The sequence below is a fragment of the Rhyacophila brunnea genome, unplaced genomic scaffold, assembly GCF_057557595.1.
Source record: "Rhyacophila brunnea isolate RB1 unplaced genomic scaffold, BYU_Rbru_1.0 scaffold_20, whole genome shotgun sequence".
Taxonomy (NCBI): Eukaryota; Metazoa; Arthropoda; class Insecta; order Trichoptera; family Rhyacophilidae; genus Rhyacophila; species Rhyacophila brunnea.
The window spans coordinates 11,590,263-11,607,848 of NW_028232860.1; the positions used below are offsets into that span (position 1 = coordinate 11,590,263).

Consider the following 17,586-nt stretch of genomic DNA (forward strand, 5'->3'; position numbering starts at 1 on the left):
TAGCTACAAGTGACTTCGCATTGCAAACTGATTTGAAGAGAACTTCACACTTCTATGACAATTTGCAGGATGTGTAAGAAGACAATCAAAAAGACAAATGACTAGTTAAGCAGCTAAAATAGTGCTGCACTTTGGCATCATGATTTAGTTGGAAAACCCTGTAAAATTTGTGTAAAACCATTTAACTATAACTGCACTAGAACAAGTAATCACAATAGACATAATGCCTAGGCAAACAATACATTTTATGGCCCAGTATCACCAATACTTGGTTGGTTTTATTTTTATTGCTTGCAGCACTATAGTAGTGGCGTGTAATTGCAACACTAAATCAATCAGACACGAGCTGTCATTCATTGTTAACTTGGGATGTGTCACACTTTCTTAAATTTCTGTAATAGCGTTAATTAATCCCACTGCCAGACAAAATGGTACTAACGAACGTATTATTGCTCAGTCAGATTGCAGGCTATGTCATCGGTCTTATTCTCTCGCTTTGTATTGTCGTGCCGATGAGCCTGCACCAAGATGAATTCAGGTAAAAATTATACGCACTTTGTTATGATTTTGAGTGGTGTTTTGTTATGCTAAATAATCTAGTTAAAATTATATACATATTAGCGTAATACCCCAATAAATACAGTGATTTAATGAAACTAGCGCTTTGATAGTAAAGTGTTCAAAAAAAACAATGTATTTTCGTGTATTATTTCAGAGGACATTGTTTGCTATTCTCCACTGGTGTATGGCAGGAACAAGACGGACAGTTTAATGTCACATGGGCTTCTCAAGCATATTGCAACTACACTATTTTCGTTGGGCTGATGCTGTTTATCGTGTCAAGTGCACAAATATACAGGTAAGTTCATTTCAAATCTACTTCATTGATAAGTGAAAATGTTTGGGGATACTTACTAGGTCTGTCACTTTAATCACATTGGTAATGTCAATTGGCCGAGCAATAACTGAATTTTTGGGTCTTTTTACTGGTTCTCCGCCACCGGCCGCTGTCATCTGTCAGTGAGCGCAGTGTTGCCAACCGAACTATAATTATAGTACATTTTGGTTCGCGTACTACTCGAAAAGTTACATTTTCGTCCGCGTACTATTAAAAAAAGTATAGTACGTCAAAAATACCACAATTTTGAAAATTTTTATTAATTGAATTCGCCGGTTAGGTTAGTAAAATGTTCGTTACTTCAATCACAGCAAATCGTAATAACGTGAAGCGAGGGACGATGTATAATATAAATAGTATAAGATCTCGCGATATTAGTCTATGGACGTGGTTTTGCGTTGTATACCTACTCTAAAAAACTAACGTGACAGTTAATGATGGCGGCCGGTGTTAGCATTTTTCGGTCGTAAGAGGTGTTATAATTAAGCAGGGCATCGGAATTTCTCGAATTCTCCGTTATGTTTATGTGACAAACAAAAAACTTTCATTTTCTACACGTCCTATAATTTTTGCTGAAATACTATAATGGCTTAGACTGCGTACTATAATTCGATGACAAAAAGATAGCTAAAATTCAAAATGGCGACTGACAGATTACGATGACGGAGAACCAGTAAAAAGCACCAAATTTTTTAACGTTACAACATTCCATGAGGTCCAATGGCAGAGTAGTGCAGTGTAGTAATAGAAGTGAAACAATCACAAACACCCAGACTTGAAAATCACAGAAATGTATTGTGACCAGTGGCGGCCGGTGGTCTTTCAGAATAGCATTTTCTGGTAGTGCGCAATGGTTTACCTTCTATACCCAGCATTGGAGCATAGGGCAAGCACAAGTTCACGCCACTTTCCTCGGTTCAACGCCAACTCTTGCGCCTCCCGCCATGTCAGACCTGCAGCACGTAGGTCGCTTTTGTAGCACCGCTGCAGGGTGAGAGAGGGCCGGCCATGGCAACGGAACCCTTGAGGCTGTGCCATATGGGTACGCAGTGTCACACTCTTTGGCGGCATCAGGAACACTTGTCTTAGCCACGTAAAGGTCGTAAAGCGTCTCTCCATGATTACCTTAATCACCGAAAGCTGCCGTGTCAATAAGCTAAGATAATATCTTAGTGTAAAAAGACCGAAACGTTGAACTTCTCAGAAGGTAAATTAAATATGTCTTTGTTTATTTATTATATTTCTTAAAAAGATTTTTTAAATGGTTCAAATGATTTAATATCAATAAAGAAAAATAAATGTCACGGTTTACGACTTTACGCTCTGGGCAAACAATGCTTCAGCCAAATAAATAACCGCTGATGTGTTTTTTGTTTATTTAATGTATTTGAGTGGTTTAGAAATAAATGCGGTAGTTTGTATTTTCGTAAAAGTTTGGCGATTCATTAAATCTTAAATGTGAAATTGTTAAAAATTAACTCGCCAACATAGTTATAAAACAGAAACTAGCGTTTTTGTTTCTAGAGTCCTAATTTCGTGCGCCGATCTAAAAGTGTGTAAAAAATTCTACACAAACATTATTACGGGAATATTCGACCACGGTTTAAGAAGTATAATATAATGACCTCATTGTAATCCTGTGCAAACTGAAAATCTGTTTGGATCGTAATCGCTTTGCGCACGAACGGAGTATTGTTCATAGTTCGCGAAGTGAGTGATACACGTATGAATAACAATGAAAAGTTGAGCGATGTCTTCAAAGATGCAGGCGGTGCGTAGCACTTGGATGGTATTAGAGGAGCCGCCGCTGATTGTGACCTCACCGAGTTCGAGCCCAGACGCCCGGGATGACCACTCGCACTGGACTGAATGGACCACTTCCAACAAAATCGCTTTGGATATTGATATATTCCTGAAACTTCATAAATTCTTAAGGCTTATTTACCTCATTTGGTGTACTTCCGTGTATAGTGAAACCTAGGATCACGAGCATAATTTGTTCTGGATATTATGTGTTTGTAATCCAATGCACTCATATATCAAGTTTTAATTGCTCACACTGCCTTACACTTAGGTGGTGCTTTTCTACAAAATTTTAAGCAAGAACTTACTTGTTTATCATGCTAGAATTTATTAAAAAAATTCCTCGTCTTGCAAAACACTCACAGACTGGTTAAGTCGCAATCCAATTACAGTGGCGAAGGCTCCATACTAGTCGATTATTTAATGCCTACCTTCTTAAGAAAATTAATTTATAATTGCTTAAATAATTTTTCCATCGACATCTGTCATTTATGTAGAAATAAATGTAAATGAAATATATACAGAACCGTCTGTCAATTTTTTTTAAAAATATGCCACATTGCCATCTTTCTTCAACCATTGTATGTATCGGATTATTGTGCAATGAATGTCAGATTTTTTTTGTATGGACGTTACCTCATGGACCTCAGCCCCGTCTGCCGTAATGTATGCAATACGGTAGGCTCGATAAGCGAAGCCTAAAACCTTTACAGATTAAAAAAAAATTGTTGAGACTGGTGGTGTTTAGGATCGCCCGACACCTATACATGTGAAAACTTTGCTGCTGTATCCGAAAGTATGGCCCGCATGACCTCAACGTATCATCTCTCAGTTCTCACGGCCTGCGACCGGAGTGAGAAACAGAGAAGATGTGAATCCCCGCTGTTCAAACTGAGGCGTAGTTCCTCTTACTGTCGCGTAGTAGACTGCATAGTAGAAGAAAAGTTTGATATGAGTGCCCAAATAAGACAAAAACAGGATAAAAAAAAAATTGAGTATTTCTTTGTGATAGTAATGACATGTGTTGTTGTTTAAGTTGAATGATGTCAATGGAAGAGACTGCCTAATTAAAATTGGACATGCCTGATGTATAATATTATGGCGGGTGTTTAATAAAAACATTTACTTGGACAAACAGGTAAACGTATAGACACAATTCACGATTATAGACTTATTAATTTTTTTCAGACTCTCCGTGTATATGTACCGCAACATTGACAGCTCATTCCTGTCAGCGTTTATCGACGTGGTGAGCTCCATCCTGCTGTGTGGCTTGATTGTCATTGCTGCCATCATGATTACGCTGGGCTTCATGACCTGGTGTCAGGACATGACGCAGAGATTCCCATCGTAAGTGTACTTTCACTTGCTTTCATATTTATCCCATAATTATTCAATTCTCGACTGTGTTGGGTTGTTTTGCGCTTGAATTCACATTTTTGACTGATAAAAATTGGATTCTTTCATATGATTCATATTCATTAGATACAAAATTTTATCCCCCGCATGCTAAGAAACAGATCTATTATTTATAATAAACTATTTCTTTTAATCAACGATTAATTCACAAGATTTAAGAATGTACCATTCTAATTATTGAACATACATAATTTTGAAAAACACTTCTGAGAAAATATATTATAATCAATAGAAACAATCTTTTTGAAAAAAGTAAGACACCCCACCCCGGCAGGGACTCGAACCCTGCATCTCCTGGGTTTACGCCTCGTCCGTGCATTATCCTCTATGCTACAAGGTGACATACTAATTGCGACAAATTTTCACTATTGGCCTTTTTAATACCTACTCATCAGCACTCTTCTAAATCAAGCTACTTTGGCAATCGGTTTTTGTTTATTAAATCAAAGTAGATACCTACTACTTCAATTACTAACCGACGTCGCGGATTTCTCCAATATTTTTATGATGTAACTTACTTGAACTTGCTAATAATTTATAATTAACTATTTCTTTTATTCAACGAATAATTCACAAGATTTAAGAATGTACCGTTCTAATTATTGAACATACATAATTTTGAAAAACACTTCTGAGAAAATATATTATAACCAATTAATGCACAGACGAGGCGTAAACCCAGGAGATGCAGGGTTCGATTCCCTGCCAGATTTTTTCTATTGGTTATAATATATTTTCTCAGAAGTGTTTTTCAAGATCTATTATTAACAATTAGAATGCTAAAATCATTCGTAAACTGTAATGAAAGAAGCTATTGCATTGACCAGTCCTCATTAAATGAACTGCATTTATATCTCCATTATAATGATAACAGATATACTTCTGCTGATTCTCTCACTCGAAATTATAGAAAACGAATGTTTCTTACCAGTAATCCATTATTTTTTTCAATATAAGCATGTGTTGGTAAAGAAAAATTATCTTGACAATTCTGAGCTCATTTTAATCAAATAACCTTTTGAACTTTCCTACCATCCATAACTAATGAATAATTTACTAAACTGTATTTATGTAAACTGTATTAATGATTTACCGATTATATTTAAGTATAATCTGTTAAATTTAATGAAAATTGAAGAATATAATATTAAAATGTGTATTGTCAAAATAATAATATGAAAATATGCTATAACCACGGACATCTGATGTACCAAATATGGCTTTATTTTCAATTTTAGCACAATCCTGTTTATTCCAACACTCTATTATGGTATTAATATATTTTAAGTGGTCATTAAATGTTAAATTCTAAGATGAGAAAAGACAAGGTATCAATGACATCTACGTTTTCCCTATAAAGTTTACAGATTATCTTGGCCAAAATCACAGATACCCTAAATTCTTTATTATAAACATTCACCAATCCGGCCATTAAGAACTTTACTGAGCCCCTTTTTTCCCAATGCCAGGGAACATTTCAGTTCCTTGATGTTCTCAAACATCTGCAAACCGTAGCTCTACTCTGTGTCGTTCAAATTTGGCATACTACTGTGATTGACCATATAGGATAGATAGCATACACATTTTCTGATAGTTTGTAAAGCATTCGTAATCGCTCGTTGGTCGGCATATTGGTATTAACCTATTGGAGATAATCGGCGCCGCTCTGACAGGATGCAGTACATTGTGAAAATAAAGCATTTTATCATATTTTGTTTTTGTTTTAAGTTGAAATTACGTAATAATAGATGTAGTTATCATTTTGTTAGTTATATAGTCCGATATGTTTTTTAAGAATCATTTGATTTATAAAATCTATTTTCATTTAAATTTGTCAAAATAACGATCAGTTTGGAAGGTATGAGGTGTTTGAGTGAGTAAAAAACATATAATAGGCCTTTATGATGTACATATCTTGAAAAGTATTATTTTAAGCTCCAGTTTTAGTATATATTTATTTTATCATTTACTTCTATCATAGACTTTTTACCATTGTCATTTTGTATAAAAAAGGCTAAAAAATACAAATACCTACATTTGACATGTTTTCTTGATTCCACTGATACACAAAATTAGCTTAAAATAATCACAAGATAAAAAGAACTTTTTATTTACAACATTTTTAAATTCTGTTGAACCATATAAACTTGACATGACTAGCTTAAACGATCAAAAAAATTTGTACTTGACATGTCATATTGATTTCCATAGTAACGCACGTTTATATTGATAATTTTGTTGCTAGGACCCCAGATCCATAGCAACCAATAATGGTGTCGAAATAACTTTTCATACAAAATAGAATTAACTGAAAATGAATTCAATTCTACTTAAAGATGGCTAAAAGTATTTAAAAAATGCATTGGCATCGTGTTCTGATATATTCTAAAAGTTTCAAATGGCTAGCTGGCCGGGAAGTTAGTTAAAAATCGATTGCAAGATTTGTACCGGACAAAGAACCACCAGACAAATAAGAATACGAGCTAAGAAAAACGTTGTAATATAAATGAATAATAGAATAATTCTATAGCTATGTATATTTTAAGGATTTATTTGAATTAAATGAATAATAAATGAGTTCTATCAATTTTAGTAATCAGTGTGCCTTTTTAAGTGATCCTGAAAAATTCCCTCAGTCTCCAATGGGTTAAGGTTAAGTGGTATGTAGCCAATTAGATACCGAATGATTAGTATAGAGTGGTTTTCAGCCAATGAGATTTTTTTATCTCATTTGCCCAAATTGGAAGTGGGCAATGTATGATTTTCGGTTTGTAAGAACGTTTCTATGAGCGCAGCGAAAAAATTAAACCTCACTGGTGTACAATGTCCTGAACACCACATCTATAGGTATGGTATAGATATTATTGTTTCTTCCTTAACTAATTTAGTAGTCATTAATCATTCTAAAGTTATAATAATAATAAGGCATTTTCAACAATAATATGTGCGTTTCTTATCGCTAAAACATTAGCAGTTATCTAGGATTGGTGAATCATTTATACAATTTTATCTCTGAATAAACTGTGTCATTTTGTGATGGATTGTTTATTTTTTTACAGTTGCGAGATAGCATCCGGCCAAGACATAGACAAGCACGACGGCATAGACACTGCTGGATTTTATATTGAACTCGGAACAGCACAAGTAAACATTTTATTCCTTAATAAGATGGCTATGTACCCTGTGACGTATGAAGGGGTTATTTAAATGCAAATACATTTGCTAAAATAATAAATTAATGGAGAATAAAAGACTACGTATTCAACAATTAAATTTATTGAATTCATTGGCTTAAATTAGTATAAAAATGTGCATATATATTTATTTTGTGAAAGGATTCGCAAGATCCATTTACTGAGCAAAAATTTTGATAAATAAAAATAGAGATACATAATAAATGTAATTCGGAAACACTTCAGTAATATTAGAAAAAATCTTGAAAATAATATCGTGCCAGGTGAGACGTGAACCCGTATCTATCGGAATTTAATAAAGAATGTTACATTCTTCAACCTAGTGATTTATGCGTCAAATAGAAAACATAATTTATCAAATTAGTATTATTAATTATTGGGTATAAAAAGATTGTTTCTCGACTTAAATAATTTTAACACATAATAAGTCTAGACCTACGGTGGTATAGACCAGGGTTCCCCAAACTTTTCCTGCAATGGGACACTTCGCAAATCCTGAAATTTTAACGTAACACTTTTGTTTATTTTGTAGGGTAAGAGAAAAAACAATAATTATTTATTTAGTACTTAATTATTTTTAAAACATAATATAAGTGAATGTAGTTCTAAATGACTGACGATTTTAGGCCCTTGAATTACAAATCTTCTTGTTATCAGTTACAATAATATTAGAAGGTTGAATTTTTATATTAGCTGATGTGGTGACGAGCCTGTTCCTGGACATTGACTTCAATTGCAGCATAATAAAATAATCCTGCTTCACATAATATGTCGTAGTAAACAAAAGTAAAACAATAATAACTTGTTTTGACACATTGTACTCTTTTGATAAATTCGCATAACACCTATTCACGTTCCACGGAACACTGGTATTCTGCAGAACATAGTTTGGAAAACCCTGGATGGTCAATAGATCGCTCATCTCCTAAACTGTGCCTTACCAATCATTTGAATAAATGTGTATATGGTAACTTAATATTTGATTATTCTTGATATCTAGTTTGGCGCATGGGGTGCATTCGCGACATGGGTGGGCCTTTCCGTGTGCGCCCTGCTGAAGCTGTGTCGCTATCACCAGCTGGAGAACCTACGAGTATCGATGTACCGTGAACGACAGCGCCTCATCAACGAGGGGGGCTCGCCCAGTGGCTCCCTGCAGCGGGACGACCCCCAGAGCCTGCCCGACGAACCGACGCCCAACGAGGCTTAGCTCTTTGCCCAGCGCCCTCTGCCCGACCATCCCACCGCACCAATCAACACCATCTTCGAGTGGTACACCTAGACCGCTTCGCATTATTTTGTACATAACTTTAAAAACTACTGACAATAAAGTGTTTTTCGGCTGTAATTGGACGAGTGAAACGGCACAAAACGGCGACTGGATAATAAATTAAAAATAATTCCTAATTCCGGAATTAGTATTTCATATTTGAACTACAACAATGTGGAGGAAACATATAGGCAATCAAATTTGTAATAATTGAATAGTTATTTTTTAAACAATATTACATTGTTTTAGAGGTCCACCAAAGTATTACTTGGTAAAATACATGATAACTAACAGGATGAGTTTAACACTTGGTATTTTGAGTATACCAGTAGCGAAGGGTGAAGGTAGGCTGTCAAGTCCGCCATAAATAGTGCACATTAAACTTTGTTAGTCATACGTATTCATTTTTATTGAACTAAGTGCGTATGAGCTCTTAGACTACGATTTACAGATAGTATTGGTTAGTTTTTAAAAATCAATTAAACCCTGCCTAACCAAACCATAGTAGTTTTGGCATATTTTGGGCGATATGACAAAATTGTGCACACTTTTTCATTCATACTTATTTTGTTTTCATTGGGTTAACAATAATTAACCCCTGGCTAAACCAAACTATAATAGATAAAATATATTATTCATTCTATCTATAAAATATCCAAAGTTATGTATGATTTAATTGCATAATTTTAGATATTTTATAAATAGACAAGTATTTTTTGACTATTATTTATTATGGCTTGTTTTCGCGGGGTTTAATTGAATTTTAAAAACTAACCAACACCATCTGTAATTTGTAGTCTTATTTCAATGAAAACAAACACGTATGACTGACAAATTTTAGTGTGCACTATTTATGGCGGATCTTAACAGCCTACCTCCACCCTTCGCCACTGGAGTATACTTGATAAAGCTCACAAAGCAATTTTATGACGTGGTAATTACATACCAAGTGATCACGTATTTTATAAAAAAAATATATAATGTTAGCACACGGTGGTCACCCAATAATAACTATATATTCAATAATAATTATTAATAGTGAAGACCTGTCGAAATGACACAGTTTTAGTCAAATTAAATAAGAATTCAGATATGTATAACAATAATCAATCGTTTTTTATAGATTTGTTCTGTTCAGTACAATTTTTATAATACAAATACAACATGAAAGCATTTCATTCAATATAATTATGCCATATAAATCGAAAGTGAACGCTTTAATATTCCCCCATGTATTAAACATATTTTTTTTTATATTATTATGCTGTAGATTTGATAAAATGTAAAAGGGATAATTCATAATATTTCAGTAAACTGACTTATTCCGCATATTATAATATATTTTGATCAAACTACTTTGAAAAATCAAATTATACAGTAGTGAAGAGATATTTGGTGTTTATGTGTTGAATTATTTATTGTTTATGGATGTTATTGTGTAAAAACATCTACTTTAAAATCACCGAATATCTCTGAAAGTTTACGAATGTGTAATGGGTCAGTTCAATACCGACGTAATAATTAGTAAAAACTCTCTGTAAATTCCATATATACCTGAAAATGAATGTAGAAAGTGTTTTATTATAACAATATCCACTTACTTTTTAATGAATTGCGTAATTAATTAAGATATTGATAAGTGTGTATTATTTTTTCTTTTTAAACATTGTATTAACTTACTTTTGGACCTTTTATTTACTCAGTCCATTATTTTACTGGAAAAAATTTTGTAGCATGAAATTCAAAGCTATTTGAAATTATTGGAAATCATATCAACTTTTTAATTCGGGCACGAATCTCTGAATCGCGATAAATAAGACAGATTTTAACATAGAAGACAATGTATGGGGTATCATTTTCTAAATACTGATATGTCAACAATTCAATAAGTATTTGTGGTAAACAACATTGTTGTATTTCAAGCTTAACTATTATTGGTATTAAAATTAGTTCCTCATTGCCATCAAAATGCTAATATGAAAAGGAGTTATAAATATTACAAAAAATGTCGAAACAGTAACCAATTTGGAGAAACAAAAATATTACCAAAACAACTAAACCTAACGACCTGATCATTTGTCACGAGGTCCTGACGAAGGAAAAGAAGCATTAAATTATAATAAGCCGATTGTTATCTGTTTTTCAATCATTAATATTTTTTATGCTTTAAACAGGTTTTAAAAGTGATAGATTAGAACATATCGTCACTGTTCTGGCAGAAGACACTAATTCGAAGAAATTACATATTGAGTTAGTTATACCAAAATGTTCCTTATTTCAAACTTTACTGTCTGGAAACCTTCTTAATAAATAAACAGTCTTTATTTTAAAGTCATCCTTTTTACGATTACTTAATAAACTCACATGACAACTTCAAAGTCAAGTTACTCAAAACTAGTATTCTCCAGTTAGTGTGTTCTGCCAGAACAGAGACGATATGGGGACTTATTGGTTTTTGGAATGGACGCCTCATAGACAATGCGGATTGCTTACATATTTAAAAAGACAAAACGATTCTCTCTGTTTCGCCGAAATCATTGTTATGAGGATATGGAAGAATTACAAAGTCTACTATAATTACAATTATTTAATTTCCTTTTAAATATACCAAATTTATCTTTAGCTATTTGTGTGCAATCTTATAAATAAATTCAAATACTCTGGATCAAACTATATATAACTCATCTAAAGATAATAATATGACATTAAGGTTTAGATAAGTAAAATTATTTATAATTCATGATGAATTTTGATGTAATAAAATTATGATCGAAGGTCACTTCACAGAAACTGAAATGAATGAATTCAAAAAGAATTAGGTAAATTAACAAAAATGCTATGATTCTATGTTTTGAGTCGAATCTATATATTTTATTATTTACATTTTAATCAAAATTAAATAAACACCTTTGACTGTATTTATCTCATTCGTAATATTATATTTAATTTAACAAATCTTACTGAAAACCGTTAATACCCATTTTACTATTGACATGATTCTTTGGTATATAACTGCATTCATAATACTTATGTCGAGTAAGGCTGTAACCAGACACGCATTGTAAGTCACTAACGCAAACGCGGCGATAATCTGTGTGGGCAGACTGCAAAATTATACATTGATGCAATTAAAATATAATATTACACTTACCATTTTCGAGGATAAACAAAACATAATATGGACGCACTAGAGAGTGGGGTTACATATTATATTAATACATTGTTTTGATGAGGGTTTGGTTGTTATTCAGTCAATCCATTGGTTCTGAATCACATACATATTGAAGACAATATGACATGTGTATTTTGCCATACGGGGGATTCGAACCCACGACTATGCATCAGAATCGGATGCTCTGCTATTATTTTACCGTAGGTATCTACATTGTATAATTAAAAACCAAATTAACAGCATTAATAATAATACAATGAAACACTATAATGACTGCAGTGTTGCTAGATAAGAATTTCCAAAAAAAAATCATGCAATATCACCTTTAATCCAATATTAAATATCAGACTTACTGAAATTTCAGTAAATATGGCAACACTGACTGTCTGTATTAATATTATATATTGTTTTATTTGTTTTACAACCCAATGGGGATCTTGGCCACCTGAGGAAGAAGTTTCATAACAGTTTTTTTTTTTATGAGAAATGGATGCTAGCCACTTGCTCAACTTATTGTGTCCAAACACATGTGATTTTTCCACTTAAGATTTGAACCTGAGACCCACGGATTATTAAGTGGACACTCCACCACGCATCCATGTTATTTTTTCTGGGATTGTAAGTCAGTAAAATATGTAAATGATAGTTTATTAATTTTAGAGATATCATCTACCACAACGGGATTTTACCTTCTTCACTGAGTCCTGTCCCGTCTTTTTATCCTCCAGTTCCTGAGCCTTTCGGATGCAGTCAGTTCACTCCTTTTCCGGCTTGGTTAAGATGTGTGCTGTCCTTTCTGGCTTACAATATACGCAGTCATTGTGATTAACAGAATGTTACAATTCTTTGGTTTTTAATTAGATTAAAGAAATCATCGATTAAAATTAATTAGTCAGAGAGACATAAATATATTATAATACCATTTCATAATAAATTAAAATGATCGGTACCTTTCATAGTGGTGATTTGTTTTCTTTCTATATTAACCAGTCTAGTAGTCAAGTGACGAAGGGTGGAGGTAGGCTGTTGAGATTCGACATAAATAGTGCTCACTAAACTTTGTCAGTCATACTTATTCGTTTTCGTTGAACTTATTTCTGATCTTAACAGCCTACCGCCATCCTTCGCCACTTAGTAAAGTTATTCTGTTGTAATGTACATATAATGTTTAATTTCCATATCATCATAAAACATAATCATTAATCTATTTCATTACCTACGTAATATTATGTCTGTTTTAAATGAGTTTTCGAAACTCAATAACTCATTGGATATGAGGAAAATATTGATAAAAAGATGCGTATAATATACTATGTATGTATAATCTTTCTTGTTAGATTGTAAACAATTTGAATGCCTCTGACTGAATGAAGTAATTGAAGGAGTTTTTCTATGAAAGTTTGTACTATTAGTGATATATATTTGATATAATTACTATGTATTAAATATAATAAATGAAGTACCTACCTATAGGTTTCATTTTCTTGATTATTGTCAGCTAAAAATTGACATGTTACAATATTTAGTACCCACGTCTTTACTATCTTAGGGGGTGAAGCCTTAATTTAAATAAAGCTTAATTTACAGTACATTCTCGATTATCCAAGCAATTGGGGAGGAAGGCCCGTTACACACGGGACACCGAAGTATCAAGCTACTCGAAGCTACAGTGCTGTTGCAGTCACCGAATATTTAATTTGTCTCTGGCATCAGCCAAAATAACAATTGTTTTATTTGTACTTGTAAATACAAACAATGGAGACGTAAAAACTAGCTGCGGTAATAAAAAAGTATTTCGGTGGCTCGAGAATGATGTCGCTGACGGGATGGTGTAACGTGGCATGACACACTAGTGTCTCTGTCTGAATGTGCCCATTCATATATGTGTAAATGCAGCCGCTTGGCACAGTGGTGGCTTGACACAGGTGTCCCGTGTGAAATGGCTCGAAAGGTACAGATACATGAATAATCCAAACTATTGATTTTTGTTTCGTTTTAATATATTACATATTATTTCTAAAGTGGACTATCATTTTACATGTTTAATACGTATTATTTATTTTGTGTCTTAATAATTTTAATAACATGTCCATTTTATGCATGGATAATTGAGAGTAGGTACTGTATTTAATTCTGTTTGCTACAAAAAAACCGCTCACTGACAGAACTTAATATGACAGTTACTGCAAGTGCGGCCAAAAATATATATTTCAACTATTTAGAATCTTAATATACGTATTCGTTTGTTTATAAGCTTTAAGATTTTGGGAGTATATATAGCTTGATGTCACCAATGATAATTATTTGAATGAGCCACGATGAATCATAATGTTAAACGGTAGTTTGTTCAGGTTGGAGATTCTACATATCGTCGCTGTAGATGTCAAGAGAGCCAGTCCACAAAATCATAATGCTGAGAAACAGGCACTCAAAGATTTTGTGTGACAAAAAAAGTAACATTTTTTTATTGAACTTTTTTGTTTTTAAAGATATAAGCCGGCTCGCACATCACAACTCGCCTTGTGTGCCTGACGGCCATAAATCAAAACTTCCCAGACCGCTGGCGAATGTTGCATGCTACAACCTCGCACATCTGCCTAGCGGCAAACGTCAAACACGAAAAAGGAGAAGTCTCTCGTCTGCCATTTTTATTGTGTTGATTGTATGGACAAACGTCAAACGCGGTGACCAGCGATGAGCGAGCAATGACAGTGTAGACAGAGACAGAGATGGCCGATTGTGCGGAGTCGACATTTTTCGAAATCGACATGCAGGCTCTAGCAAACGCAATTCGTCGCATGCAGGAGCGTCGCAGTTGCATCGGCCAATCTGCAAAGCTCCATTTGATAACGTTTGTTTCTTGGTTTACGATGACATCACATCGACGAATTCGTCGTAAGACGCATGCGGCGAGTTCTGATGTGCGAGCCCTCTAACAGTGAAACTTTCAACATAGAATATACTTTGTGATATTATCTTTTTATTATTTTGTACAAATAACTAAAAAAAATAGTATCTTAGAACTTATGTGTGTTATATCTCTTGACCACTGAATATTGAAATGTACAAAAACTGTAGTCAAAAGAGTTTTGTGGCTTAAATCCATTGACCATTGCATCTTTGATGATTTTAAAATGCTTTTGTGTACTTTACTAATTTTCGCCAAATTTGTGGCTTGGCTCCCTTGACATCTACGGCGACGATATACAATGTGGTTATATGCTGAGAAGTCTGCACCTAGAAATCATTTTGTGTAGCGGTGGCGAAGGCTGAAGGCAGGCTGTAGAGATTCGACGTAAATAGATCGTGCACACCAAACTTCGTCAGACATACTTGTTTTCATTGAACTAAAAATACAAATTCCAAATGTTTTTTTAAATTCCATTAACTCACTCACTGCAAACCTGTTAATTACAAATTAATTACCACATAATTTAAGTTGTTGACCGCGGAGCATTTAATTACTATTTAATTACCGCATTTAAATAACATGCTAATTATATCGAATGGCCAATTAATTAGTGTACAACGGGTGTGCCGTCCGCGTGGAAAGGGAAAACCTTGCCTAACTATAATATTTTTATATATTTCATAGATAAAGAATATTTTTTATCTATTATGGTTTGGCTAGGCAGGGTTTAATTGTAGTTTACCGTCTGCAATTAATTGTATCCTTAGTTCAATGAAAACAAATAAGTTTGACAGAAGTTCAATGTGCACTATTTATGTCGTATCTCCGCAGCCCACCAGCACCAATCGCCACCGGTGTGTAGTTAGTTAGTGTAAAAATATTTTTAACAAAAAAATAATTTAGTTGTACATGCTTATACTTAAATTTAAATATGATATAAAACTTGTATGTGATAATCTTTTATATTGTAATGTTAATTAATGATTATAATAACTATGTAATGGCTTTAATGTTCATATGCATTAATAAAAAAATTATCATAATAAAAATTCTTTTCTTTCGGCTAATGACTATTTTAGCAGATCCATTCCAGTCATTTCTAACGATTTTACATGAATTCATAGTTAAGTGATATGTCAGAATCAGTGGCGGCTCGTCCATATGCACTGCGGAACTGCAGCACTCCCAAGCAAATTGAGAAAAATGTAATATTATCATATACATAAATTTATGTATATTATATGAAAATATCAATATTATTAAAGCGTGTTAAGCTCGCCCGCGCACCGGTACATCCATTAATAATTATCATACACCGCGATGAAAGTGACACATCGTGTGATTTCATGCAGTACCATTTTCGATAGAATATGCTCGAATAGGCGAAGGAGGGGCGCGGGGAGTGGGGCTCGCCACTCGGAGCTTAGTCTGGTACTGCCGCTTTGGCAGTATTTTCCTGTTGCGAATGTTGTCGGTACAGCGGCTCTGAGCTAGACGCGGTGCGAGTCGCGACAGATGTCGAGAGCAACTACAAAGTGATAGACCTTCTTTCAAGGAAAAAAGATGGAAGAATCAATTTTATAATGAAATAAAAATACTTACAATGTTTAATTTTAATAATTTTGAAGTTAATAGTAAAATATAATCCAAATAAACATTTATTTTTGTTTTTAATCAACTGCAGCACCCCCAGATATAATATCTACGAGCCGCCACTGGTCAGAACAGAACACATCTGCAGAAAGTTTTTAGTGTTGTTGAATCGGTAGACATTGAAAAATTGTTTATTTTTAATTGCAGGTCTCGTAATTCTGCCCCCAGAAATTTTTAATACTTATTACACTCCACATTAAAACCTTATCCAGACCAATATACATATACCTGCAAACAAATTATGCAATTGTTGATGATTTGCCCATTTTTGTTAAACACCACAACAGGCAGTGAAGCCCAATTACATTGGCAAAACTCCCAGGCTTGAGGAATTTACATTTTAGATTGTGTAAATATTTTTTGACCTCACTGGGATCGAACCTGGAGCTCCCGTATGGAAGGCCAGCACCTTACGCACTGCACCACGGGAGCCGCCGATGCTGTGGGACAGTTCATGTTGTATCAAATTGTGTCCGCTTTAATGGACACATAATAAAAACCATGAGAACACGTGTCGCTAATTTCGATGGAATAGTAAACATTTTCCCTAAAATAGCCACATTTGCTTTTTCATCAGTACAGTTGCACATGTTTTCTATCCACTGTGGAGTAAAAAACAATATAGTAATTTGTTTACGGATGGATGGATGTTGGTCCGGAATAGGTTTAATGAAATGTAATTTCACTTTCTTCTTTGTCAGGACCTCGTGATAAGATCGTGACCCGGATGATTAGGCTATCCGACAGTCTTCTCCACGGCTTGGTTCCACCCCTCTTTGAATTCAGCGACACGCAACTAGCAATTTCACTTTAATGCCCGCTAAAAAGGAAGCCTTGTTCGTTAAACACAAACTTCAGTATAATCTCATTAATCTGTCACTATATAAAACCAGATGGTACGGAATTTCTCAAATACAAAGATACATAAGTAAGTACATATCGTCGGTGTTTTGTAAAAAGGGCGAATCAACCATTTTGGCGAAATTGAGTTTTTAATGAAAATACAATATGTACCCCACTAGCTTTGTTGTGTAAAAACGGCGAATTTTTATCTCCACAGGAAAGTACTTAAAAACGATAATCGACTAAAATTAAATTAATTAAAATTACGAAATAAAAAGCAAATGTGACATATTAGGCCATTTAAAATATTATATAATAATACCTATTATAATGACAGTATTCTTTATTGTATTAATAAATAATAATAGTACAAAACTTAAATCAATTAAAATTTAAATTCAAACTCCATCAAGTACCCTCGGT

General features: G+C 33.7%; 1 protein-coding gene across 1 annotated transcript; it reads left to right on the forward strand.

Moving 5' to 3' along the window:
• Positions 1–333: 333 nt before the first annotated feature.
• On the forward strand, positions 334–9,118 carry LOC147071190 (transmembrane protein 179). Its single transcript, XM_085948218.1, has 5 exons — positions 334–538; positions 716–859; positions 3,890–4,051; positions 7,180–7,264; positions 8,315–9,118. The coding sequence occupies exons 1-5, from the start codon at positions 429–431 to the stop codon at positions 8,522–8,524; spliced, it is 711 nt and encodes a 236-aa protein (XP_085804344.1). The 5' UTR covers positions 334–428; the 3' UTR covers positions 8,525–9,118.
• Positions 9,119–17,586: the final 8,468 nt, after the last annotated feature.

What these genes read in the sequence shown, in the direction of transcription:
- LOC147071190 (XM_085948218.1), top strand. Translation starts at nt 429, where the DNA reads ATGGTACTAACGAACGTATTATTGCTCAGTCAGATTGCAGGCTATGTC. An exon ending in CTGCACCAAGATGAATTCAG is followed by an intron (nt 539 to 715) that starts GTAAAAATTATA and finishes GTATTATTTCAG; the next exon opens with AGGACATTGTTTGCTATTCT. An exon ending in TCAAGTGCACAAATATACAG is followed by an intron (nt 860 to 3,889) that starts GTAAGTTCATTT and finishes AATTTTTTTCAG; the next exon opens with ACTCTCCGTGTATATGTACC.